This window comes from Falco punctatus, assembly GCF_963210335.1.
Source record: "Falco punctatus genome assembly, chromosome: 1".
Lineage (NCBI taxonomy): Eukaryota > Metazoa > Chordata > Aves > Falconiformes > Falconidae > Falco > Falco punctatus.
Window position 1 is genome coordinate 115,164,710 of NC_137580.1, and position 26,963 is coordinate 115,191,672.

Below are 26,963 nucleotides of genomic sequence, written 5' to 3' on the forward strand. Positions count from 1 at the left end.
TGCTGACTGGCATGCAACTTACACAAAACCCCAGTCAGTATAAAAAATAAAACTAGTTTGTTTATCGGGTTCTAAAAAGCCTAGAAATATTCTTTTTTTGGAAAAGATGTTTCCTTACATGCACTAAGCTTGACACCTCAAACTAATGAATTCGCTTTCTGAAGATTTAATAGAGTTTAGGTGTTGTTTTTTTTCACAATTTCAAAATAATACAATCGGTATAGAATAGGGTGGTTTGGTTTTTTTGTGGGTGGGGTGGGTTATTATTTATTCTGGGAGTACCTGTCCCAAATTTTCTGCAGCTACATAGTGCCAATAATTTAGAAAACAACCCAGCTGTGACTCCACATTACAACCAAAATCAGTCTCATGAAATTCTGAATCTCGATGAAAGGATGCAGCAGCAGTGAAACACAGCATAGGTAAAATTTTCAAGAGTCTAAACTGACTTAAAGTATAAAACCAACTGAAATTAAATTTAGACAGGTAAATTATACAGCTTAATTAAATTATACAGCTTATCCTGGCAATTTTACCTGCATTTCAAAGGGTATTAGACCTTTTAAGATCACACTGCTTTACACAACTGGACCTTCAGAGGAGAATATAGTAATTGTATTGATGTAATACTTTGTCTTAAGGGGCTTTTGGAATTGTATTTTAAAGGTGTCTGTTCTACATAATTGATGAATTCATATCCCAGGGCCTACATTTACAAGACAACACTAGATTCTACTTGTAGATTCAAAATGATACTGAATCTCTAGTTTTCTCACAATTAACAGAATATATGAAAGGTTACATCTTGTTAAGGTAGTCTTTAAAGGGTGAGACAGGAAAAGTATTTTATTGGTTTTAGGGCTAGGAAAGGACGAAGCAACAACTATTTACAACCTTTGTTCATATGGGATTTTAGAGGCTTTGGCAAGAGTTGAAGATTAGTCACAAAATACCTGAAGGATTTTTCAGGAAAAGTACAATGTGGAGTTTAACTAGCCTCCTCTTACTGTTACTAATTTAGAATAAAATGAAGACTTCCATGAATTACCCTCTTTTTTAGGCATAAATTTTATGAAGTTATTTCCTGAAACCCCAGCAGCATAATCCTTTGATTAGCATTCAAGAAGTGAGATGTTTTAACTACTTCTGCAGCCTTTTGCCAATGCGATACCATGAAACATCAGGGTAACAATCAAGCTTCAGTTCTGACTGAGATGGATAGACTTGGGATCTCACCTTTGGAAAAGCTAGGAAGTTACAATGGCAATCATAACGAGCCTGAACTACTACATAAAACTAGTGCTTTAATCACTACAGATAGCTGATTTCTGACAAAATCAGTGTTATCTAAAAACTAGGCCTCTGCTCTCGCTTAGGAGCAGCTTTCTGATGTTTATCTTTGTTGGTTGGTGACAAAACCTCAGGATGCTTCAGATAACACATCAGACAGTAGATAAAGTTTGATTACTTTTATATAAGGTATTAAGGATCAGACTGACTGCATTTTAGCAGTAGTCTCCTGCAGTACATTTGCAAAGTGAGCCATACTTGGCTCGTGCAGCTGCATCTGGCACGTCAGCTTGCTAGGTGTGCCTGGTAGAGTATCCAGGAATTAATGGGTTAATGCTCAATGCCGTATTTCAGTATCAAACTAAAGCATACTGGGATATGTGCAATTGTAACCTTGACAGAAGCAAAACTGTATTATGGCCTACAACACTGCCAAAGCAAACGTTATGTAAAGGGCAGCTGCAAAGAACGTCAAGACCCAGTTAATTCGACGCGTGCGGTCAGTGCTGCATTCCGGGAACGAAGGTCGGTCCTTACTGAAGGAGAGGTAAGTAAGTGCTGGGTCTTTGGCAGAAACGTGGCAAAACCCCACGTATAGTATTTTTCTCTTGCCCTTTGTCACCTTGGCAGTGACATCTTCAAATAATCATTACGTTTGCTGAACAGGATGTAAAGTGCCGAATGAGTCACCTATAGAAGTAGGTGGCAAATGTAACCCAAAGCTAGAGATGTTCTATCTTAATATCAATCTCCATTTTGGCTTGGAACATAAAAAGAGAAGAAAACAAAAGAACCCAACACCTAAGATGGTAAGACACTGCTAGAAAAAGTGTCTATTTTTTCCATAGCATCTCAAAATTCTACCAGACAAGCTGCTACCTCTCTTGGAACTTCTTTCGTAATTCTCATAATTTTTCAGACAGAAAAGTGCCGTGGTTGCTAGTAAGTTAGTGGAATTCACAAAGTGCTCTGCAAAATACTAATAAAAGCGAACATTTTCATAAACCTCCCCCCGCAAGTCATATGCACACTGCACTGCATGACCCAGATAACTCAATACATTTAACGGACAGTTCTGCCCTCTTCAAATTAAGTAACTAATTGGAGACACAGGGAATTTCAACTTCTTTCCTCATACAGTTCACCCACTGCCATGAGATGGCAATGAGAGAGGGGTGGCACTGGAGTATCAAGCAGGGACTTCAGGTTCGTGCTGTGTATTTATTGTATGAGTGCCTCCCACGTCTGTCCAGTAATTTCAACTATGAGTATACGAATTTATTTCTTTCTTTTCTGTTTTTGGGGGTTTTTTTTGTTTGTTTTTGGTTGTTTGTTTTTGTTTTTTAATGTGTGTGTGGTCTGAGGGCCACAACATTAATCAGGTTTATATAGTTGTTTGTCATTCTGTCTTCCCATCTGTATTTTTTAAGAAAAGAAAACACGTTCAAGTAATAAAATGAATGTTCTGTGGCTCTTTATAAGAAACAACCATTTGACATTAGCCCTAAAGCCTTTATTGGACAAAAAGTTCTTACACAAAAGAAAATGTTATAAAAGTAAGGTATGTAAACTCTCAGACAAACCTCTCCTGAGAAATATCTGCCATTGCCAAATACAAGCAACGTCCACATTTTCAACTGATTGTGAATTGATTTACACGGTCACGTACAATAGTCTCTACTCACCTATTCACCCCCTGTTCCACCCCTATTTTTAAACAATCAAGCTTTTGAAAAGGCAATTACAGTACAACTACTCCTTGTAACATAAACCAGGTTGCTCAGCATCCGATAGGGACCTGTGCCGTTTCCATTTTGGAACTGGGCAAATATTATACAAGTATGAAAAATCCTGGACAAGATAGTTTAGTATTATACCATCCAAATAAAGAGTTACACTACCCACCTCGAGCACCTGGCTACTACATTGTTAGTTACACAGTAGCAGGCCATAAACACTTACACAGTGTGTCTAACCTATTACTATGCTTAGTCACCAGCAAGCAGGAACATGTGTGTACATGTTACACTACATACACACTGTACACTCTAAATATAGTAATATAGCATTTTGAAAGAAGAAATACATTATGCAGAATATTGAGATTTTTCCCAATTAATAGTAATCACCAACTGGTACTCTGGGGACAAAATATCTTGGGAGAATTTTGCTACATTACGTTAGAAGCAAGGAGGCACAAGGAAGAGAAGAAAGTGGTTTTGTACAGATGTTACCTGCTCTGACTACTCACCTTTTTCCGATTAGCTGGTGACAAGCTTCTGTAGAGCTTCTTGCCTTGCTTGCCAGCATTCCAAATGGTGAACGACGTCCAGCAGCTCAGGACTCTGTCTTCAAGAAACCTGACTCGGTGATTCCAGATGGTTCCCCTGGAGAGTTAGAAGAAGGGTGGAATCACCATCCTTGGAAGTGTTCACAAAACGCACAGACGTGGTGCTTAGGGACGTGGTTTAGCGGTGGACTTGGCAGTGCTGGGTTAACGGTTGGACTTGATGATCTTAAAGGCCTTTTCAACCTGAATGATTCTATGATTTTATTCTGTGATTTTGACCTTTAAAACCTTCACCATTATTCTATACCTATTTGTGTATTTACATACTCGCACACACATAAACCTGACCAAAATGATTCACAAGGGGAAAAAAAAAAAATCACATGAAAATATTATATTAGAAATTTCCAAGGGAAATGTGTAAACTGTTGCTGGAAAAAAAAAGAAATTCTGTGGCAGTTCTTAGACTTTATTATCAGGATAGACTTGAAGCTATTTAAACCACTATTATTTTCAAGATACCAGATAGAAGATTACAAGAAGATGAAAAACTGTGGCGTTTCTTATCACTTTCAATCGGGTATGCTTTTAAAACAGCAATTCCCCACCCTATAATGTAATATTTAAGACTACATAATTTACAATGGTTTAAAAAGAACTGCCTGCTGTTAAGAACATCTGTTTTATGTCCAGGGTTCATTTAATATTCATTAATTAGGAACCTGTCTTATACTTAAAAATAGTTTTCTAGATACAATAAATTAATCTCCTCAATTTCTGGCTTGACAGATGAATCTTCCTGATCTACATCTCCTGCACAGGGCACCTTGAGCTGAGAATTTCTTTCATAGGAAATTCTGATAAACACCTAATTGTCTTTCCTTTCTGAGAGCATTTCTTGAAATAGGTTTTTCCATTTGCTTTATCGTGGCAAAACATGATACACTTTGTAACAATTGTTACAACTTGTTCTACAATTTGTAATACATGTCCTGATCCAAGAAAGATGCTGAAATTAGTTAAAGCGCTAACAGAAAAAAACCCACCACCACCAATCTTCCTGTGAGGTCCTATGGTTGTCTTGGGAAGCACATTGTCTGGCTATATCAAGTTGATATTTAAACACCAAACATACCAAACATATCAGGTTGATATTTAAACACCAGAATACTCGAAGAGTGTTTCTCCTGCTTCAAATAAGGCTTCTGATTCACAAGTCAGCACAGGTTAGCGTAGGGCAGCTACAGTAAGCTACTTCTTACTGCCAGTGCAGCTTGTGATTTTAGAGAAAAATCAAAATCCATTCACGTTTCCGTGATGTTATAGATCTAAATGGCCCAGGTGGGTAGCCAGTCAGGAACAGGAGCTGCTACAGCTACGCTGTGTCAGTCATCCTCATCAGTGAATCGCTCTGCTCTGTCTCCTAGTTGCAGTTTTGGATTATCCATAATCCTGGATGCATTACCAACTCCAGTTCTATTACAACATTGTAAAATACATGAGTATGATCGCTATAGATGTCTGATGATCTGGCATTACAGTAACATCTGATTTCTATAAAACATTTTCAGATTTTTCCTTTTTGTCATAGATTCTTAAATTTCACAAAGCCCTGTAACAGTACAAATCTAACATTCCAAATTTTTCTTCTGAATTATACCTCTGAGGTACAAATAGAACATTTGAGGTTACTGAGTTTACCTATTAAACTTACTTGTTCCCAGATGTTTGTTAGCAAACTTTTCTAATGTTTTAATGATAGGAATTTTGTGGTTTTATTTGCTTTGTTCCTTCACAGCCCTGAGTTATGGTTTGAAAAACACGCAACCCTCATAGTGCTAAAACACATGGATTCTTGCTGGGATTATTAGTTAGCTCCAGAGAGCCCACTTCACTTCACTGGATGATTTTTGAGCACAGCCAAATCCTGCTTAGCACTTCATCACTGATTGTGGTGTGGTAACTTAGAAAGAACTTCACACTCAAATAAACGTACCCAAGAAGAACAGCTACTCCATATAAAATTTCCACACCGTTTTGAGGACTATGGCTGTGCACCAACACTCCAAGCAATGGAGCAAAAAATAGTCTTGGATTTGATTGCAGATCTCTTCTAATGCAACCACAAGCTGCATTCCTGCTGCAAAGCTTTAGCTGCTGCTGGCATCCTTTGACCTTGCTTTTGCCATGTTCATTAGAGCATACTATATTCCCAGAAGGAAAGTTAAAGGAAAGAAATATGAAGGTCAAGTATTTTTCCAGGATCACTTTACTGGAAATTTCAGAGCTTCTGCTACCTTCTAAAAAGGAAGATTATTGCTTTACACGTAAATGGAAAGGTTTTAAAACTGACTGGACTTTGAAATGTGACTTCAGAAGGATAACACTGAATTACATTCCAGAGGTATTTCAGAATCTGTTCTGGTACTTGAGTGACACAGGCAAGTTCCTTTTCTATTTGAGTTTGCAAAGCTAAGAAAGCTCAGGAAAAAACCAGGCAACCTTACAAGGCATTAAAAGAATTGTCAACTAACTTCTAGTTGTAGGGCATGCACTGGAATCTACACCCAGGCACACAGAAAAGGTTTCTGATTGTCATGGAAATGTCCCAGAACATTCAGTATTGGTTGCTTGCAGACAGGATGCACTTGCTGTCTGGGTGATGGGTGCCTATATTCCACAGAAGTCTCTATACGGGTAAAATTCAAGCAGACCGAATCTCGTTGTTGGTGATCACCCACAAAGATTTCAGACTGAGGCAGATTTACTGACCCAATCTTATCTATGAACGTTATATTGAGAAATGCAAGGAGGGAAAGGGAATCACACCCAGAAATAAAAGGATATGAAAGTTATTAAGCTCCGAATTAGTTAGATCACTGTTCAAATACAACAGTGTTTTCAGACAGCTTCATTTAAACACCAATAAGTGGCTTGTTTAAATATCTATTCTGGGTTGTGAAAATGAAGCCAATGTGCCCAGCACTTGGGATTTTTGGCTTGTATCACTATGAGACATTCTTATGAAAATGCTCACAGAAAAGAATTTAACAAATCACATCCCCATATTGTGTGTGCCCTTTTAAATGAAAATTTTAACTTATATTGAACACTTCGCAGTCTTGAGTTAACCTTGAAATACTTTTAACAGTGCAAGCCAAGATCATCAGATGAATACAGAATTGAGGGGAGAATTTGTGGCTGAGCCTTAGAGTGACAATCACAGAGTTAATCTTTGTGAAAACTTGCTCTGCACAAACAACCTATCTCACATATTCCAGCAAAAGGTAGCTTAGGGGGTGGCAGAAGAGAGAGTTTCAGTTACCCCCTTCAGGTTTCCGGTTCACCTAATTTGCCACATGTTTTGATGTTTCCAGAACAGATAACTGGGATTCCTGCCTTGAGGGATAAGGGAATGCCATTTTCCCACCCTTTAAGAGCCAGTGCAGGTGCAACAGATGGGAACTGTAGCAACGTGCAAAGGATGATTAAAGAAAATGCCTGCAACGATCTAGAAATTGTACAAACCACTACTCAGAGACGATTCTCACAGCTATTTTCAGATTTTGCATGATTACATATTCATAGCCACCAGCAAAAACTAGGAGGTATTATTGCTCTGCATCATCCCAAGTCAAGGCTGCTTTTTCTGCCCATTATTAAAGTGAGCAGTTTCCCAGTAGCTTTAGTACCATTTCCTAGCCTGTATTCAGTTAACAAAATCTACCTCAGTCAGAAGGTGGGATACAAATTCTTCTGGCTGCAGAAGTTTGTTCCCACATCCTAACAGTCGTCATCCTTGACCCAAAGTCTTGAAGTACATTATTTTTCCCATTTCATTCATTTTTTGGTCACTTCTTTATTTCACAAAATGGATGTCAGACGTATACATTATTCTACTTGGAAAATCATTCTTGAGGCTTACATAATTTTCCTTAAGACCTCACTTGCCGTGGCCCCTCAGTACTCATCAGTTATGTAGTCACGAAGGAAGACGAGGAGCCAAAATTCTGCAGGAGATAAACGAGGGTATTCATGCATTGGGTGAGAATGACTACGAAGTGTGTTCCTCAGTCCCGAGCAGTTATTACCATACCATCCACCCAAGTAATGTAACAATGGAGCTCTGTTAACATGCGTGGTGATCCACTGACCGAATACAGGAGTCAAGAAACATCTGCTCTACTCCTATTTTGAAATGACAGATAATGTGACAATAAAAGCTATATGATTTAATGCCTGAGCTCAGTTAAACCTCGCCATATTGCTTGACTGCCTTTCCCCTCCTGCCCCCAGTGAGGCTACATAAGTGAATCAACAGAGCAAAGACAGATGTACAAGTACTTGAGAAATGCACAAACACAAGCCCGATATCCTAAACAGCACTGGAATTTCAGGCATTGATTACCATCCACAGTAATACTATAAATCTATAAATCTGACCTTTTCTATATCCATCGGTCCCGAGCGCTGCTCAGGTGACCCCAGGCAGAAAGAGGAGCTGATGAGTGAACGGCCTCTGCCAGCGGGTTTTGTTACTCACGGCAGGATAAGAGAGCTCTGTGTTATAGGTGAATCTCATCTGATAGATAAACCAGAGATTGAAGAACAGAACCTTTTAATCACAGCCAGAGCTGAAAGAACAGATTCTTTACAGCTAGTTTTGCAGTCAGGATTCAAGGTCCTTACAATCCACAGGAAATTCAGAAATTAATCCCATTTGAACCTTGACCATACTGGTGATTAAACTGATTTTTTTCTTTTTTTTGGGGTTGTCGTTCTGTTGAACTTCATGTGAACTTATTAATTGCTGGACTATATCGTCCAACTGAGTTATTACATTTACACTGTTAATAGGTTCTATTAATGTCTGAGTTCATCTTCAGGTCATGGGTCATTAGCTGAGGCATGGTTTGCATTGTGGCCTATTTTTCATGAAAGGCTTATTAAGACAGACAGACGCTATCAATGTTAATGCCATTTACTTTTCAAGAATCTAATGAGGTCATTAGTTTCCATGTTTAATTGAAGTGCCAAAAGCAAGCATAGAAGATAAAAATGCAGTTGACTTCATCTTTATTTCAGTTGTACAGGAACATATTATGCTGTTCCTCTCTCCTGACTGTTTTTGCATGTGTTTTTGCAGGAAATGAAGGAGGCATTCCTGCACTCATCAGTGACACGAGACCCTTGCCTCCAAGTACCTCTAAAACAACCAAATGTGTGTTTCAGACCAAGTGCCTGTTCTTCGCTTAGATGACACTGGAAGCTTCTAGTGCCTGAAACCAGATGGTTTCAATCGATTACGTAATTTTGGTTATTTCTGCAGACCAAGCTCTTACAATATTATACTCATTCTGAATACACGGCATATGAAATTACCATAAGCCTTGTACATGCACTTCACATTTTCTGCATAAAAGGGAATCGCCTGAATCTCAGGCAGAAGGTAGAAACCTTATTTTTGGCATATATTAAATTTCTGTTGACCAAAAGCTTGTAAACTTCTACAAAGGTTAGCTACCTGCCCCAACTGCCTGTCTTCACGAGGAGCGCTACCTAAAGACAAGTACAATGTTTTATTGCTTGCCTTGCTCCAAGCTGACTTTCATCTCACAATAAGGTATGTTGTTTTATATACAGTTCCTTCTTCTCTCCTTTAGCAAGATAAAAATCTATGAATTTTACAATGTTTTTATTATACACCAAACTTTCTTACTACAGTACTTCTCACTATAAAGCCAGCTCTGATATTGCATCAAGTCAGTGTAATGTAGCTATGTAGCACAGAGTACATGCAGCCCTAGGACACAAGCTGTAATGCAAGATAAAATAATTTAGATCTAAGATACGCAGTAGATGGCATTTGGTGTTGTAAATTCCTGGCTAAAGAGAAGTTTCTGAAAACTTGTGTTGCTCACTCACATTTAGCAGGTATTCATCTCAGACCTTAGATGAAATTACAATGAGAACTTTTATATTTCTGTATGCACCTAATGAAATCTAAATACAGACACTGTACTGCATTCTGATTCTGTCACCCACCCAAAACATTTAGTAATGCAGACTAATGCCTCCAGGGTAAGGGAGAATGCAAATAAGGATTTGTTTCCTGTTTCACAGATACTTTCACCTCTGGATATTTGTTCCAGAAGGATAGTAATCATAGGAAATGACCTAAAAATCATTCATGTTTACAATTATACATACTAAATAAAAAGAACTAAACGTCGCTTGCCAAGTAGTTTTATATATATACATATTAGGAAGTCTGAAAATGCAAAATCAGGCATTTTTTCCCTGAACAGTAGTGAAAGACACTCATATAGACTGAAATCAGCCCATAACAGACTAAAGAACTGTTGTCTTTGCTGAAAAGATTGAATCATACACCTTTGTATAAACAAGTCCTATTAACCCGCTCTATTCTTTTAAGACTGAAACTAGGCATAAACTGTTGAAAAACCCAAGCCCAAACCAAACAAAAAACCAACAAGTTTCCTACAAGTATCATTTTGAGCTCAGAAAATTTATTAACCTGGTTGTGAGTTACTACTTCCAAATGCAGGTTTAGGCTAACTGAAAAATCACAGACAACATAGGCCAATGGCAAAAGGCAAAATACCACAGAAAACTGCTCAAACAAAACATGCCATAAGAAAAAAAGAGACTTCTAGAAAAGGTAGATCACTCATTAAATAAGGTGGGGTGACCAAAAGGCAAATTAGGAAAGACTCAATTTAAATTATCAACTTAAATCTTTGTGATGCGTCCATTAATCTCTTTTTGTTCAGTGCACTCAGTTTTCAGAAACAAATGCTGGTCAACCCTTCGCAACTTAGGCAACAAACAGGGGAACGAGCCAATATGAAGAGATGTTACACAACCTCGTATCTGGAAGTTTGCACAAAATATTATTAACAGCAGTACCAGCAAAAAGCCAACAGGAAGAACGGCTAGCCTGACTCCTTAAATTGAGACAAGAAAGGTGCCAATTTGGACATCTAGACTGCACATCTGAAACAGCTTACAGTATTTCCACATTCTCACAGTATGTTGTAATACGGGGTGCTTGTGCCACACAACCTTGTAGATCTGAATAAGCAACAGCTTGCAGTAAATTCAAAACAAACTCATTTCCAAGAATAAGATGTTTTCCCACAGATACAAGCAACAGGCTTCCAAGAGTGCTAGCATCCCACGATGCGTGGCTGAAAAGTTTGTAACTAACTGCCAAAATGATCACACACTGAAAGAGAAAAAAAACTCTTACATTTAAACACCAATAAAAAGAATTTACTTCATATTTGTTTGCAAAATCCAAACAATATCTTCTGTTTTCTTGGAATGACTGTTTCAGAGTTAAATGATTTTATATACATACACATATATACATGTATTTATGAAGATCTGTAAGGACATTAACCATGAGCATATTTATGCTAGCATACTATAGTATTTACAACAATACGTTAATTTGGTGATAGACAACTAAAATGCACACAAAAATGTTTTGTTTTAAGAGTCAGTTCTACAAAGCCATACAAATAGAACTGACTGAAAAGTGTATTTATATCATCAATCAGTAAGAAAACATTTTACTTATTTGCCACTGCGGGACTCCTAAAGGACAGTAAAACTCATATAATTTTTTATTAATGTTAATGCATAAAGAGAGAAACTACTTTGGCTCGGCTTGCAGGACTTCTAATCATGAAAAACACCTTTGATGGGTAAAATGAACGGATAGAGCAATCAGCAATTTAACATTTTCTTTAAGGGTAGACCAGCACCGTAAAAGCAGTAAGCAACAACTTACAAAGAAGCACCTGAGATAATTACTAAACATCCTCAGGTATTTTTCAAACCTAATTATCTGATTTAGACCTTTTAAAATAGGTAAATAATATATGGAAATGCAGCACATTATCAGATGAAAGGTTTAGGTTTCTTATTTTTTTAAAGAGCAAGTTGGTGTTGGTGTTATAAGTTTCTGTTTACTTTCTAAAAATTGAGACAATTAATTTTAAAATTAAGCTTTAAAATTAAAAATATTTTTTTACATTAAATTTACATTGTTCACATGGCAAAAAACATGACAACCAAAACCTCACATATTAAAAATCCTAACTGAAAACCCCAATAAAATGTCACCACCAGGATATATTTCAAACACATTCTTGCAATTGTGTTCAAAGTATTGAAGAAGTTATTGCTTCACCGCTTGCTTTTGCCATGTTCAGCAGATGACATACATAATCATACGAAGTATTCTTAATCTGCTTTGAGGGTAAGAAACTCAGATGCTTTAGATAACCAGAGAGGTTATTCAGGCAGATTACAGTCTCACATGATTCCCAGCTGAAGGAATGGTAACTGGAATTTGAGACAACAGTACTGCTGGAATACAGCCCCCAAAATACTTCATTGCTTTTACAATACCTATTGTGAAATTGTTTCAAAAACAGCTGCAAAGACAGAACGATTTCTTAGAATATTTTCCAATGTGGAAGTGCCCTCACCCCATCCCCGCCTTGCTACGTGGCTAGCACAGGTACGCTGACCGCGGCTGGCCAACAGCACCCGAACCAACGGTTTCAAGTCACAATTTCAATCCCAGCATTATCAAAGCAAATGATAGAAAGAACAAACAGAAAACTAACCTTCCACCATCAAAAGAGGATACTTTTCTGTTAACATAAATATGATAACATATTCTGTTAGGGTTGCTTTATAGCTTTTCTTTAAAACAAATAATGAAATACAACCAGGTAATTATCTCGCTGTGTGATGTATTGAAGACATTAAGCATCTTTGCTGCCAGTTATCTAAGATAAAGCTAATTAATAATTTCTACCAAAAAATGCAACTTACTCTAGGATGGAATGAGTTGCAGCCTGTGGATGGTAACGGTACAGCAGGAGGCAATGGTTTACTCGAAAGACTTCACCGCCCTTTTGGATGTGCTTATAAAAAAACAACAAATCTTCTGGAACACCCTGGAAGAGAAGCAGTTATTTCAAACCAGGAAGTGACAGTATTCACAGTTACATCTGAAGACACATTTTTTTTTTGGCCAAATGAAGAAGGTTTATCATCATTTTATTCATATAACTTCAAGAAGACATACAGAAATAATCTAATGGGTCATTGAATAAACATATCTAATAGAAAAGATACAGCTACTGAAAAAGCAAGCAGTGCTATTTAAAACTGAAGTACAGCTGACCACAAGGACAGAGGTGGAAAAATAAACACGATCTCATTTTGACAGGAATGTAAAGCTTGGTACAGGTTAGTCCCAAAAGAGGGGAACCCAGCTGCTGAACAGTTCAAGAGGCCTGAAGTAACCAAACAGCTTTCAGAAACGGAGCAGTACATTCAGAAGAGTGTTTTTTCGTTTTACTAGAATTGTCACTCTTTCTTTGGTTGCCATACGAATACGTTTACTGCTCTCTACTCAGAAAAGGTGAATCAGGCCCCATAATAAAAGATCTTAAAAAAAATCACCCTTAATAAAAGCAACCTCAGCAACATCTGAAAACAAAACTTTTTTCTTGCAACTTACTTCCACAGTACATTCTTACTAATGGGATTGCAAGCAATACTGTTGAAACACTGCAGAAAAATAAACTCCTAGAATTGTGGTTCTATCAGGCTCTAAGAAATATCAGCGATTCCATGATCATATGTGATACTACCCACCTAAAAAAGCAGAAAATATTCATGCCAGAGATACGGTGTCAGAAGGGCAATCTCATGGCACATACCATTCGATTACATGTCATAGCATATGAAAGCATAAACTCACCTTTAAAGATACAGCACTATACCAAAGCTAAAAAATTAGCATCTATTTACATTTTGCAATGATGCAACTTCTTGAAATATGGCTAGAACATTTAATTTTTCTATGTTTAAATACAGATTTTTCTTTCCTCCAACCCAGTGCTGAAAAGGTCACATGTTTTTTTATCAGGCTAAAAATCTTTGATATATAAAACCAGGTGGGCCAAATAAAATATTTAAATGCAGCATAGATGAAAGATAAGATGATAAAGTTGAGGAGGAAAGCAAAAGAAGGGAAAGATACTGAAATACATTTCTTTCTTAGGCAATATCAAATATATAAATAATGGGCGTAAACCTCAACCTCAACTTTAGGCATTCTATTTTAACACAGAAATATAGTAAGAGCCAAAGTTTAAAAGGGAAAAAAAAAAAACCCACAACTTTTTTTCCTGATTACCACAGCTTGTGAATTTCTTCCACAATTAAGAAAAGGAAATTCTCTAATTAAAGTGCTGAACACAAAATCTCTCTGTGGTTTCTTCTGGCCTTCTAGTTACAAGAGCCGCACAGTTCAGTGCCTGTCCTCACACCCACTGGCCTGAGCCGCTGAGGGGGTGCGAGGGGAGGAAAAGGAATGAGGCAAAGCAAGCTTGGAACCCTGGAAAACAAATCCAACACAGTCATTTGAACATATGATATTCAGAATCTGAATTTTGATTTTTCACCAGATTAATGTGAATCTAGTGAATTACGTGAATCTAGTGAACTAGATTATGTTGTTAGGAGAAATAAGAACCAAATCAAGGTCTGTACTCTGCAGCTCCGGACTTCACTATATGATTAGACTGATTTAAGACACCAAATTGACCTGCACTCCCAGACTGATGAAAACGGACCCTGGTCTGACCGCCTGCGCAGGCAGTTATCTGTAGCTCTTGTTTGTCTGCGTAGGAACTTGTCTGTCTTCTAGTTTAAGAGCTGCCAGGCAGAAGAAAACTTTTAGAAAACCTCATACAATTCATGCTTTATATAAACCTACTTTGAAAGTCACAAAAGAAATCTGGGGGAAGGTGGATGAGCAGACAGCAACCACAGTCAACAAGAACATAAGAAAAACACAGACTCAAATTCTTTCCATTTGTCTTGCAGCCCTTTCTGTTGTCTTCTGACTCTGGACTTTGATGGAGATACTGAGAGTCAGCAGCAAAGTTTAAACCTTTTCTCTTCTCCAGTCACACACTAGACTCTGCCAGGCAGGGCACACGTTTTGTCGCACGCTGGCTTACTGCAATAGTCATATTTTGATTCAGATACATGATTACATCACATATGTATCTGCAATTCATTTTATTTTGGATAAGCATTTACATTATTCAAGATACCAGTTAATATGTATAATAAAAAAAGAGAGTTACTGCAAAAGTAAAAATATCTTTCCAAATGCTGTCGGGTTCAGAGCGCTCTCGTGTTTTACTGTAACTTGGAGGAGCACTTTGCAACCAGGTGGCCCCCCGGGACAAGCAGGTGCCTGCTCTGTGCAGCAGTGTCCTCTCACCTCACACAGAGCAGTGCTGCCAGGCATTTTTCAGGGGAGGGAAGATGCCGACTGTTCCAGATCCTGCAGGGACGGGACTTCCTATGGCTCTCGACATGTAAGCTTGTTGCAGCACAAGAGTTTCTTCTCAACTGAGATGTATTATGGGATCCAGATGGCATTTTAAACACCAGGAATCTTTGTCAAACACCACAATGTTCAAAGAAAAAGCTGTTTAACCACTGAAGGGATATTTTGATGTATTTCTGGAAAATTAATAACCATAGCTAAAAGTATCAATTAACAATCCAGCATTTCAGCAATAGGCTATGACATAAATAGTTTTCAGCATTAATAAATCCGATTAAATTGCACAGTTGACATGTTACTGGACTATATGCAGAATTTTCCACATTATAGGCAAACCCCAACCCTATGTGTTCTGCTACACTAAGGAAGAAACTCACTGCTCTAACTCAAGGTTGTGCTCATCAGCTACTGGTTACAACTCCTAGTGAAAAACAGCCTCCACCTGCTCTGTTCTAACCAGCACGCACTAGCCATATGCAAGATCATCATTTACTTTAACATGTTACTACTAAACAGCTGAAGGATTTGTGTTTACCCAGTATTTTGGGCAGACACCACTTGCTTTGCTGACGGTTGGCTGTACAGATGAGAGGACTGTTTCTGCACAATGGGATATCAAACAGAACTTAACTTTAATTACAGCAATTCCTCGTTCAGAGACCAGACTAAATATTCCATGATTCTTCTGCTGTCATCTTCTCGTTGCTCACTGTTTCTTACTCCTAGCAGATCACTGTGCATGAAACAGTACTCCAACTACACTGTCCTCAACATATGTATTTGGCAAGGAGATGCAAGCCACCTACCACTACTACCAGCAATTCTGGCTACAATTTTTGCAGCTCCACTATCAGTAACGGTGAGGAGCGGCAGTAGAGATGAAGTTACTGATCGGCAATTTTTTGAGGACTTTTAATGAAAGAGTGACCCTCTGTGCAATGCTGTAAATAGTAACACCTGGTGAGAGATCATGTTGTAGCCATGGGATGACCAACCAACAGTTAACTACTGCAGAACTTCAGGCTGACAGAAGTCTTTTTTTTTTTTTATTTTGGCCACTTGGAGAGAACTGACATTAGGTTGTACAGGCATAAACACAACATTAAGACCTGCCTTTTACTGCTGAACCTGATACAGGAGGCTAATTCTGTGGCAGAATCAATCCGTCCCAACTTCCTCATCCATCTCTTTTTTCCCTCTATTCAGCCCTCTCTGTCATACTGGACATACATCCATACATCCACCACACTCTTCCAGCTGACAGGCGCTTTGAGGCAGCAGATCCTTGTGAGCAAACCCAGTGGGGATTTAGCCCACGCAGAGCAGTCTAACTAGTGAACATGGGAAATCTAACACCAAATGGTTTATATTCCAAGAATACATGCATTTATAACAAAAAGTGATGACAAACAAGAAAAGGGAGTAAGTCTATCCACACATGAAAAAAAAACTTTAGGTTTGGGAAAGCTTAGCCCTTCCTTTTGATCAGAGGCATCAAGGAATATTTGGCTATAACTTGGTATGCTTTTTGGAAGCCAGAGAGCAACATCAGGGTAACTGCTGGACAGAATAAGCTAAATTGCTTTAATTCCTCAGAGGAGCCTAATATTGACGAATGGAAGGAATGAATCAAAAAGGAAGTAACTTTTGATTCCATACTAACCTGTTTCTTACAGGACTTTGGAAAGAGTTTGTTTCATTGCTATTTTTTAAAGTAACACATTTCATACTGCACATTTTAGAACACTCATTAAAAAAAGAAAAACATTTCAGCATTAATATTACACTAGAGCTGCACAAAAGCACATCAAATGGCGTATATTACAACACCTAAGATTAAAGAGGAAAAAAATTTTATAAACTCAACACCATTTAGCAAAAAAGCAGAGATGCAGAGTAAAAAAATCAAAGTACTTTTTTTTTTTAAAAAAAAAAAACCAAAAACACATGCCCACAGCTGTCCAACAGCATTTCCTCAAAGTCTTGAGCTAAATCTTTGACTTACAGAAATAACACATACAGACGGGTTGGTTGCATGGAAGTGAACACTCAAGACACCCTATGTTAAAGGAAGTTCTGCCTCAGGAACAAATGCTCTTCTGCCAGGCGTTAAACTTACTCGCCCACAAACGCTGCTCAAAGTGTGCTGCTAGCGGGGAACAGCTCCTACACTGCTGGAAACCGCTACATATGAAATTACAGCTCTTCTCCAATTTAAAGGTAAAGGTGAAAATATTAGGAACTAAAGTAATTTATCAAGAATTATCCATCCTTTGGTCTTTCCCTAAAGAAGAGTTTTGTATTCAACGCCAATTGTGTTCTTCTTTTGCAATGAACAACTTCCTATTCAAATGACTTACTTCAAGGAGAAAGTGTTGTTAATAGAAAATATTACCTAGTTTAACTTCCTTTAGGATAGTCATCAGAGGTATGCAAGCAGACTAACCACAAGCTAACTCCATATTTAAATAGCTATTAATAGCTTCTCTTAGCTTCTCTTCAGGATTATCCAAGATATTCTTAAGTCTCTCTTTCTGCAGATCTGTCACTTTATTTTTTTGGCTCCCATCCAAATCATGTCTTTACATAATTTTGCCTGGATTATAAGACCCAAAGCCTGTAACATTTACTTCATTGTTTGGGCAATAACAGGTTAGAGGAAATTCTAAAAGATTGCATTCATCCAAATGTATTGGCACAGAGAAGTTCAGTTAAACAAAGATGATGGGGAAGTCAAATGGATGGGAGGTGGTAAATTCTAAATGACATTTAATAACAGACTAGCAAAAAAGGTCATTAGACACGGGGTACGGGGTCACTTTCCAAATAGCTTATAGAGTGTAATTAATCATTGGCTCCACCACTTTTTCTTTGCCTTTTAGATCAAATACTGATCTCTGTTCAGCCTTAACTATATCAAGACAAAAACATTAGTGCCTGTGTTTTATCCAGATTTTTCCCCAGAGCACCTTGATAGGTTATTTGACAGACTGACCGTATTTTAATTCATGTTCCAAAACCCCAAATTCCTACTTAGCCTTTTAGCTTTCAGATGTTACTGTAACTGCCTGCCTTTCTGGAGGGAATGACATTTGTGTACTCTGGCAGAGACTAATGGAAAAACGCATTAGTTAGCACTTCATAGCCTACAAAGTTATCTTAGAGCTTTGCAGCATGTGCTACAGTCTCCTGTGCACCAAAGGATATTTTGACACCTCCTCTATTCATGTTTTCTGTGACCTTTTATCACAAAAATAGATCAAAACTGAGCTACAGACACCTTGTCCAGAGCCACACTTTGTATTCAGAAAGGCCAGTGGCTTATAATGTGCTATTCCATCTGGGGCTCATTAAGAATAACTTCCCTCTGTTTACATTTTGAGATTAGTTTAGAACTTTAAGGCTGTCACTCCATTTTCTAGTTTACATACACTTTAAAAGGAAGGTTAAATACAGAGGTGACAGGAAGTTTGGGACCAAGTTGTGGTAAAACTCTAGAGAAAAACAAGTGTGGCGTATTACAGTTGTGATGTCAAGGATAATAGCGCTTGAATAAAGCCAAGACTGTATTATCTGCCACATTTGTTGGAGTGAAGTCTGGAGGTTAGCAGTGTTCATTTATACAGTTTTTAATTGTACTCAAGATTTCTTCGAGCACTTATCTAAAGAAACAAGCCAGGTTGTTTTATTTAGTGCCATGACACACAAGTGACTAGAACAAAAGGACAGCACGCCAAAGGAGACAAATGTGCCTTCCCTGTGATCTCCATTTGGACATTCAAAGCAAGAAAAATATGTTGTCCATCTGAAGAATACATTTTTGTAGAAGTACACAAGGTCTGTTAGATACAATTGCAAAATGTTGGGTTTGTATGCACATTGAAGTGCACTATCAAACATATGAAGTAGTAACTTTGCTTAGCTAGTAACAGACACCACGTCTACCACTGCGCATGACTTAGGTTCCCTGCTGTAACAGATGATACAACTTCAAATCTGCTTTTCATATTATACAAGACCATGTACAATTTTTCCTCAGCATAACTTTTTGTGACCCTTTTGGACACAGTTATGACTTTTAAACAGTGGTGCTAGCTTTTAGAAGACACCAAAATTATAGAGGCAAAACCAATCATGCAGATAACGTCACACGCTAATTTTCAAGTGTGGATGCTGTAGGGTTAGGTAAACTCCTGCTACTTCTTTCACTAAGGAAGTACTACACTCTTTATTCAAATCAGTTGGATAACAGGAAGATTATTTCCCTTTAGTTTCCTAAAAATTAAGTCAGAAATCTGGTTCATGTGACTGTCCTAGCACTGGATAATATTTAAAATGTTACTTAATACAATAGCAAGGCCCACAAGCCTATAATCTTATTCTCAGCACACCATTAGAGCTTCCTAAAATCAACTACTTTTAAGTACTTCTACTTTAATTGTCATATATCAGAGGTTGCATAAATATGACCTCCACCATTTTAGTTAATGCATAAAGCAAACCTGCCAGGTTCTTAGCCACCATTTATGAAGATACTATTTAAGGTTCTGCTTGGACGTTGCCACAGTGATCACATAAAAGGAATACATTTTCAACAATCACAGATCTTGACAAGAAAGGGCTTTATTTCTAAAAACATTTTGTAAATATTAAAAATAAATAAATAAATCAGTTTCACGTAATGTCTGGATGGACAGAGAGATATATGCATACCTACCTGTAATGCAAAATAAAGATTGCATCATAGCTTATATATTTATATTCTATCAGTCCATCCATACTATTAACATAAACATCAAATCACAATTTCTTCCATGGAAGAATTATCCTCCATTTGTTCTAAGTGCTGAAATATGAAGAACAGGTGTTTGGATTTAATTCCAAATGAGGATTGCAGCTTTTTGGCATGGAAATAGTTTAGCAAATGGAGAAAGGGGGCTGAAATGTGGGGATTTGTTGGCCTGTTTCTTTGTTTACTTGCAGCAATATGATACTTACAGGTCGTACTGTTAAATACTAACCCAAAAATGGAGATAGAAGTGATCAGATTAACATAGTCAGATCATGGGGTCAAGGCAGAACATACACACACGTGGATAAGATCCTGAAGTACTCAGTACTAGTTTATAACAGCTCTATTGATACATAGAGAAAAATCTTTCTTTGCCTCAAAGGAATTATTTTCAAATGAAAATGAATGAGATCAATGCTAAATCCTTTACAGTGCTAAACGCTGAAAGATTTAGGGCTTGATTTTCTGTCCTCTAAACCCACACAGGACAGAGGTTTGACGACTTTTTTTGTATTTATGGCTTTGTTCAGATCTGTCATCACCCTTGTTCATAGGGTATTTTTTTGAACATCCTCTGTATCGGCCAGGACGTGTTGGACACTTCACAATAGGGACAAACAAAAAGTTTAACTTATCATTGGTAATTTTTAAAAATAGGGCATACCATGCATTGTGCCTGAAAAATCATTAAGATTAAGACTGTCAGCGTATTACATCTGAATAACCAGTGGCATAGTTCTAATTATAGAGAGGGTGCAAAACAAAACCAAAAAAAAAAAAAAAAACAACCCACCAAAAAAAGAACAAAGAGGGGAAAACCCCCAAAACTACAAGCAAAAAGCACAGAACAATAGTCTGTTTAACTTAACCTATTGAACTTTATCATTAAGCTTGCTGTTCTATTGTTGTTACTCTGTTTTAGCTTGCCTGCTTTCTTTTTTGAGCTTACTAACAATGCTCGAGAAGTTAAGTCAGATGGTTCTTCAGAGAGTGAAAATACAATGATAAGGAATAATAATAAAAGAGAAATCAAGAGCACGGGTCAGCGAATGTAGACTGCATTGGGAGCCAGGCACCATTCCCAGCTCTTCTGCTCACCCGCCATGTAATTAAGGGCAAATCTTTTCACCACTCTAAACAATTCTGTTCTCTGTCCACCATCTCCTTAAATTCTAATTTTTTTGGCAGCCCAAAGAATAATATTTGTGTATCCTCATACATACTGTCATGGTTTAACCCCATCCAGCAACCACACAGCTGCTCACTCAGGACACATACATGTGTATGCTAGTATGTATATATACACACACTGCATGGCACAGGAGGGCTCCATTTAGAGGCTATAAAAAGAATAAGAATCATAATGTGTTGTAGTTTAAATAATAAATTAGGAAATACGCTGAGCAGATTTTTCTTTGGAGTACTATTAAATGAAGGCTTTCCAAAAAAAATTCAGAACCACCCATTCTAGCCCTAAACTCTCACCAAAATTGCTGGAAGCAAAACCTCTCAGGTCCAAACCACACAGAACGGATCCAAATGTGTCTGAATTAGATCTATTTGCCAACATATTTCTAGTACTACCACAATAAATACTGCCAACAGACATCCCTGGATTTTATTCCATAAACATTCTGATGAGCCTAAAGCAACCAAATCAAACTGAAACAGGAAATGTATAAAGAAAAAGAACACCGAACTGTCAGTGGAGGAATGCTTCTCAGATAACAGTCATTTTTTATACTTATATCTATCTACCTCTGTAATTTGTAACCTCTTAGTCCTGATCCTTGCAGAAAAGCTACTTAAAGTCTTCCAAGGACAAGCCTGAGAACTAACATTGACAGGTAGACACAAGACAAGTTGATAAATGAGATTTAATGATAGTAGTTTGATGGCACACTGTGACCTCCCCTCCTCCCACCTTTCTTCACCTTAGGGATATAAATTGTTCACCTTCAGAGAATCTCTGCCATCCTCACCCTTCTTCCCTTCCAAACTCTTTCACCAAATCTACCTTACCATTCAGAGATGGTTTATAATGAATCTATGAGCTGACCTTTGTTTAGCTTTCAGATCTGCTGCATCTATTTCAGTGACTGAAGAGGAGCTTGAATGTCTAAATTCTTCTTTAATTTTTCCAGGTATGCTGACATATCTAAAAAATCTGTTAGATGTATCTACAAAGCCCATCTCAGTTATGTCCTTAAATCACCACTTACCCTAAAACAACTGTACTTGGTTAACGACTGTTTTTAAAAGAAACACACGCCACCCCAAAAAAAACCAGGTATACAGTATGACCCAGATATTTTTAGACCTCAGTTTTTATCCACATCCCTTTGTCTACTGTTTCTTAGTAATAGGTTTAGGGCTTTCAGAGGCTGTTAAACAAAGAGATGCTTCCTGGACTACCTATCATCCATATCTTCCATAGCACTCACCTTTCCACCCTCATCAAATTTTCCAACGTGAAAAAACCATTCTCGAGAACAGAACCAGGTTGGCATGATCACAGTAGGTCCATGGGAGGTAAAAACCTAGGAAAAAGGTGAAAAAAAACTAGTCTTAATTAACAGAATGTTTTAAAACCATAGAATGAATTAAAACCAGCGCCTGTGAGGAATGAAGTAGACGTTACACATTCACCTGAAATACTGCAAATACTTACGCCTATACTTAACCTTCAGCAATTTTAAGCACTGAAAAACGCCAAGTACTTAAAATTTAGCTTGTACTTAGTGTTTAAACTGCGGTGTATACCAGCAACTTTGAGATGTCACAACCCAACAGATTAATCTCCTTCCAGCTTCATATTCCATAACCTTCTCTTCTATCATAAGTTGCAACACCTGTAGGTTACTTCAAACTTTATTTCAAATTTAGAGAAGTATACTGGAAATGACACTTCTGTTAATACTGGTAATGTTGATATTGAAGTGAATGAATTGAGACGAAACTTTAAAAATTAAAGTTCTTAAAATTAACCCTACAATTGTTGTGTGTTGATTTTCCATTTTATATTCCTTATACATATATTAAGTAGGAACTTTCATTAATCTTTTATTTCACCAAAGACACTTAAATCTTAACCAAGCTTGGACAAGTAAGATGCAATTTATTTTAAATATGACCAGAGCACTACGGATTTGCTACCCAGTAGTACCTACCTTAAAAGGTTGCTGAAAACAAAATGCTTTAGGGACCGAAAAGGGAGTGGCTATTAATTTCATCCTCTTGACTAGTGACAGCCAAGAACTATACAAATCGGTCTTTGCAGCTTTAAACAAACTTGTTGTAAACACAACTGTGAAATAAACCAGAATCTGGATTACTGAAGGTAAACTGGCTCTTTCTTTTATTACAAGATGAAGTATCCAGACAAACAAGAGACTGAACTTGTCAAACAGAATGTGCAAAGTTAAGACAGGAAACTATTCCTGCTTCCCAGAACGACACAGAAAATAAAGAGCACAGCCTGGTTTACGCAGGCCAAAGAAAGAAACCTCACAATTACTGCCAGTCGTCAAACATGAATGAAAATGCTGATCTTGTGAGCAGATGACTTCATAGCATGCTACAGTGGTAACATTAATATTCCTGTGTAGCTGACATTTTTAAACATCCGTGCATGAATGTAAATTTTGTCACGTGCACCTAAGCATTTACATTTTAAAGGTGCTGCTCTTGATTTCAGCCTGGGATGGAGCTCCTTAAACTCTTCTTGCCTGGCAATTTCCATTTCCACAGATAAACACAGATTTAAAACCCAAATTCTACATGCTAAGTTCTATACAGACACTTAAACCAACTTTCCAAATAAATTAGATTAGAAATGTAATCAAAATTCAACAGGTGATCTGCTCCCACTTTTCTTATGGCATGAACCATCTGACCAAACACAGGCATCCACTTTAGGGTGAGGCACGCTGCATGCTAACTCCAGAAACAGAACGATAGAACTCCACTGTCCGTAAAGGGGTCCTAGGGTGACTCATCTTGATACAGACACTTAAATTTTAGGCAGTCATATTTAGTCAGATTAAGCCCATCATTTAACGGCTACAGCTTAACACATTATCAGCTCCTTCATAACTGACAAACACTAGCTTCAGAAGTGCTAAATGTCAAAAACTCCCCCCAAAAGTCAGTGGGAGCTGAATGAGTCAAAACAATCCCAGAAAATCAGAGCAGACATGATTACTCAGTACATGGTTATTAGCTCCACACTAATTACAGGGGCAATTGAATATGGCCTGAACCAAACAATGACCAAACAGTAATCCTAAAAGAAAACAGCAGTAGGGAGAAAAGCTAGGCTAGAATGCCTTGCATTGAATCGAATTTCTGAATGAAAGAAAATCTTCAAAAGAAAGTCTTGAGCCTATTGGTATACGTAAAATGTGTTTGGAGAGGCTACAATGCCATTTCCTCAGTGCTGCCGGGATTATTAGAGAATGTAAATGCACTTTATCTTAAAGACATAGCTCAATGTAATTAGTCTTGCTCATGTGCAAAGAGCATACATCCCAAAAATCTTAATCTGTGTTCCATTGACATATATACTTAAGTGAAACCAAATAGAACAAAATTGAAACACCGAGAACAAAAAAACATTTAAACGTCACTTATATCAACACAGATTATGACATGATGATGATGATGATGATGCAGTCAGTACACCATCACACACTGCCTACCCTGATGCCTTTGCTAAATCAAACAGTTCTCTATGGCTCAGTGTCCATCTCGGAAGAGACACTAGAGGGGAATCAGACAGACAAAACTGAGACTGATGACGCCACATGAGATTTCAGGGTCTTATCCTTCAAGAAAGTCTTTGACCCTGGAACAGCAAACTAGCTAAGAGTCAATGAATTTGTAAACAAATGTTTCTATATGAATATTTATAAAGTGATGTCAAAATAAACTTTAGGAAATTTAAATTCATGCTGCTGCCACAATGGACAAATCCATGCTCCCTTGTCCCTTGCTATGCTAACAGTAACGTTTGGGAAGCTGAAATGCCGTGGTCAGCTCGGTTTTCAGCTGGATCTGCTCCCCGATCCAACAAACCACAAAAACACTGGTATTACCACTAAGGAGGATGGAGGAAAAAGAGTACCACAGAGAGAACAGCAGGACCGCTCCTTTCAGCAGCAGTATAGATAATCCATAAACAATCTTTAACCTGCTAGGGGGACCCATATGATCAAGTCTAGTTTACAGTACATCTATATTAATTTAAGAGATCTCCCACTCATCCTGCCCCTGGCTATTCATCCCAGGCACTTACAAAAGCATCGGCACCCACATGACCCCCAGCCAGCGAGATCAGAGCACTGCATCAGTAAGAAACCTATTATTGTACTTTTTTTTTTAGGGTTAATTTTCTATAGCCTTAGTTTGAATCGGTTCACTGTGGGGTCAGACTAGCAGTACCGCTGACACACTGGAGAGGGAAGGAACAAGCTTCGGAGAAGCAAACAAGACCTCCCTTCTTGGTTCTTGCCCACAGTTCATCGGTCCAGCTGGAATCTGAACCGGCACCCTCTGCCCAAACACTTCCACTGATGGGAGAACTGGCTCAGGAAAACCACTGAACTCCTAACAACTCTACTGAAACACTGCAGCATCTGCCAAACTTTTGACAACTACCTTTAAGAGCTTTTGAAATTTCATCCTCAAGAGGAAAAAAAAAAAATAACCTCAACCTTCTACAGTTTAGAAATTCTAGATTTCAGCTTGATTTAGTCAGATGGGAAAGTCTCCTCTGGATTTCTTGTTTTGCCTACTCTTGTCATACACTCTTGCCAAAGCATTAAAAAATGGTCAAATTGGTTTACTCTGTGATAAAACCACAACTTCTCACTTTATGAGATTGACACTCAGGATTCTATCCATAAATCTTTCAGATTGCATGGACTGGAACCAGAGAAACAAAGAGGACGTGCTAGCCTTAATCTGAAAAATCAATCAAATGCAGAATTTGAATTATGATGCAGCTCTGTAACTGCTGTTTAGTTTTCTTGGAAATATTCTCCAGTTCTGCCCAATAAATGTCCTGTCTCACCTTGGAACCTCAGTGGGTTTTCAGTCCTCCGTGAGGAATTAATTCAGTGAATTGGAAAGCAGGCTGGACCTGTGAACCTTTCACACACAGCTGTATTGGAAGATTAATGCTTAATAACAGTTGTTATTAATACAGCACACTGTATGCCGTACAGATTATCTAAATCTAATTAGTTGAATGAAACCAACCTGTTAAAAACCAACCACAGAGCTTGTAGATGCAGGTATAAATCTGTTCAGATTTAGAATTCCTGAAGAACAGAGTGTTGTCATAACCAAACTGGAATCCATCTTCATCAGTTCCCAGGGGATGGAGACAGGCTGCTATTTCAGCACTATATTCACTAAATTATTTTGAACTTTTATGGTCATCTGGTTTTATTCCAAGGACCAAGTAGCAAGTAATTGAAACCGGTTTGTTCTTGCTAACTGTTTGGCTATCAAATTACATTCAACTATTACAGAGACTCTCTGAAAATAAATCTAAAGAATATAAAGAGTTGATAAAGTGACTTTCATTTGTTGTGTTTCAAAGCTGTCAGCAGCACATGTAATCCTGGTCCCCACTGATGCTCACTTCAGATCATGTCAGCGTTCAGTATGAAATGCAAGTTCCAACACTGAGAAAGGCGTTCATGTGTTTATAGTAACTCTTCAAGGAAAGTTCTATTTCCTGAAGCAGCAAATCAAAATCTAACAGCAGTGTGCCAAAAGAATACATGCAGATGGTGAAACAACCTTATCACAGTATGTCATGCAGAACACAGAGAGGAAACCAGGCAGTTCACAAAAACAAAAGATTTAATCAAGGGCCCAAATTGCTTTCCAATCTAACAAGCTAATTCCCCAAAATACACTGCACATTTAATTCTACTTATGCTATAGCATTTCTGAAAATTGTGTCCACACAGATCAAGGATTAGAAGCAATCTCTTATTATAAATAAAGCTTTCCAATACCCAGGGTCACACATTAACACATTAGGTGTAAAAGAAAATGTAACAAAAGAAAAAAAAATATCACATGGTGAAAGGCCACAATGATTTTGTGAGCTGCAGGCAGACCACAGGCTAAAGGACATCGTCACTCCAGACATAGAAAAA

The 26,963-nt window shown here is 37.8% G+C and overlaps 1 protein-coding gene across 3 annotated transcripts in view; it reads right to left on the reverse strand.

The window, feature by feature from the left end:
- B3GNTL1 (UDP-GlcNAc:betaGal beta-1,3-N-acetylglucosaminyltransferase like 1) overlaps positions 1 to 26,963 on the reverse strand; it is a 141,487-nt gene that overhangs the window by 17,745 nt on the left and 96,779 nt on the right. For 2 of the 3 annotated variants that reach the window (XM_080398300.1, XM_080398301.1), the window contains exons 7-9: positions 22,233 to 22,328; positions 12,455 to 12,579; positions 3,542 to 3,677 (exon numbers count right to left, since the gene is read on the reverse strand). In XM_080398300.1, coding sequence (XP_080254426.1) covers positions 3,542 to 3,677; positions 12,455 to 12,579; positions 22,233 to 22,328 — 357 coding nt within the window. The remainder of the gene's footprint in view (positions 1 to 3,541; positions 3,678 to 12,454; positions 12,580 to 22,232; positions 22,329 to 26,963) is intronic. The other variant, XM_080398302.1, reaches the window with a different exon arrangement.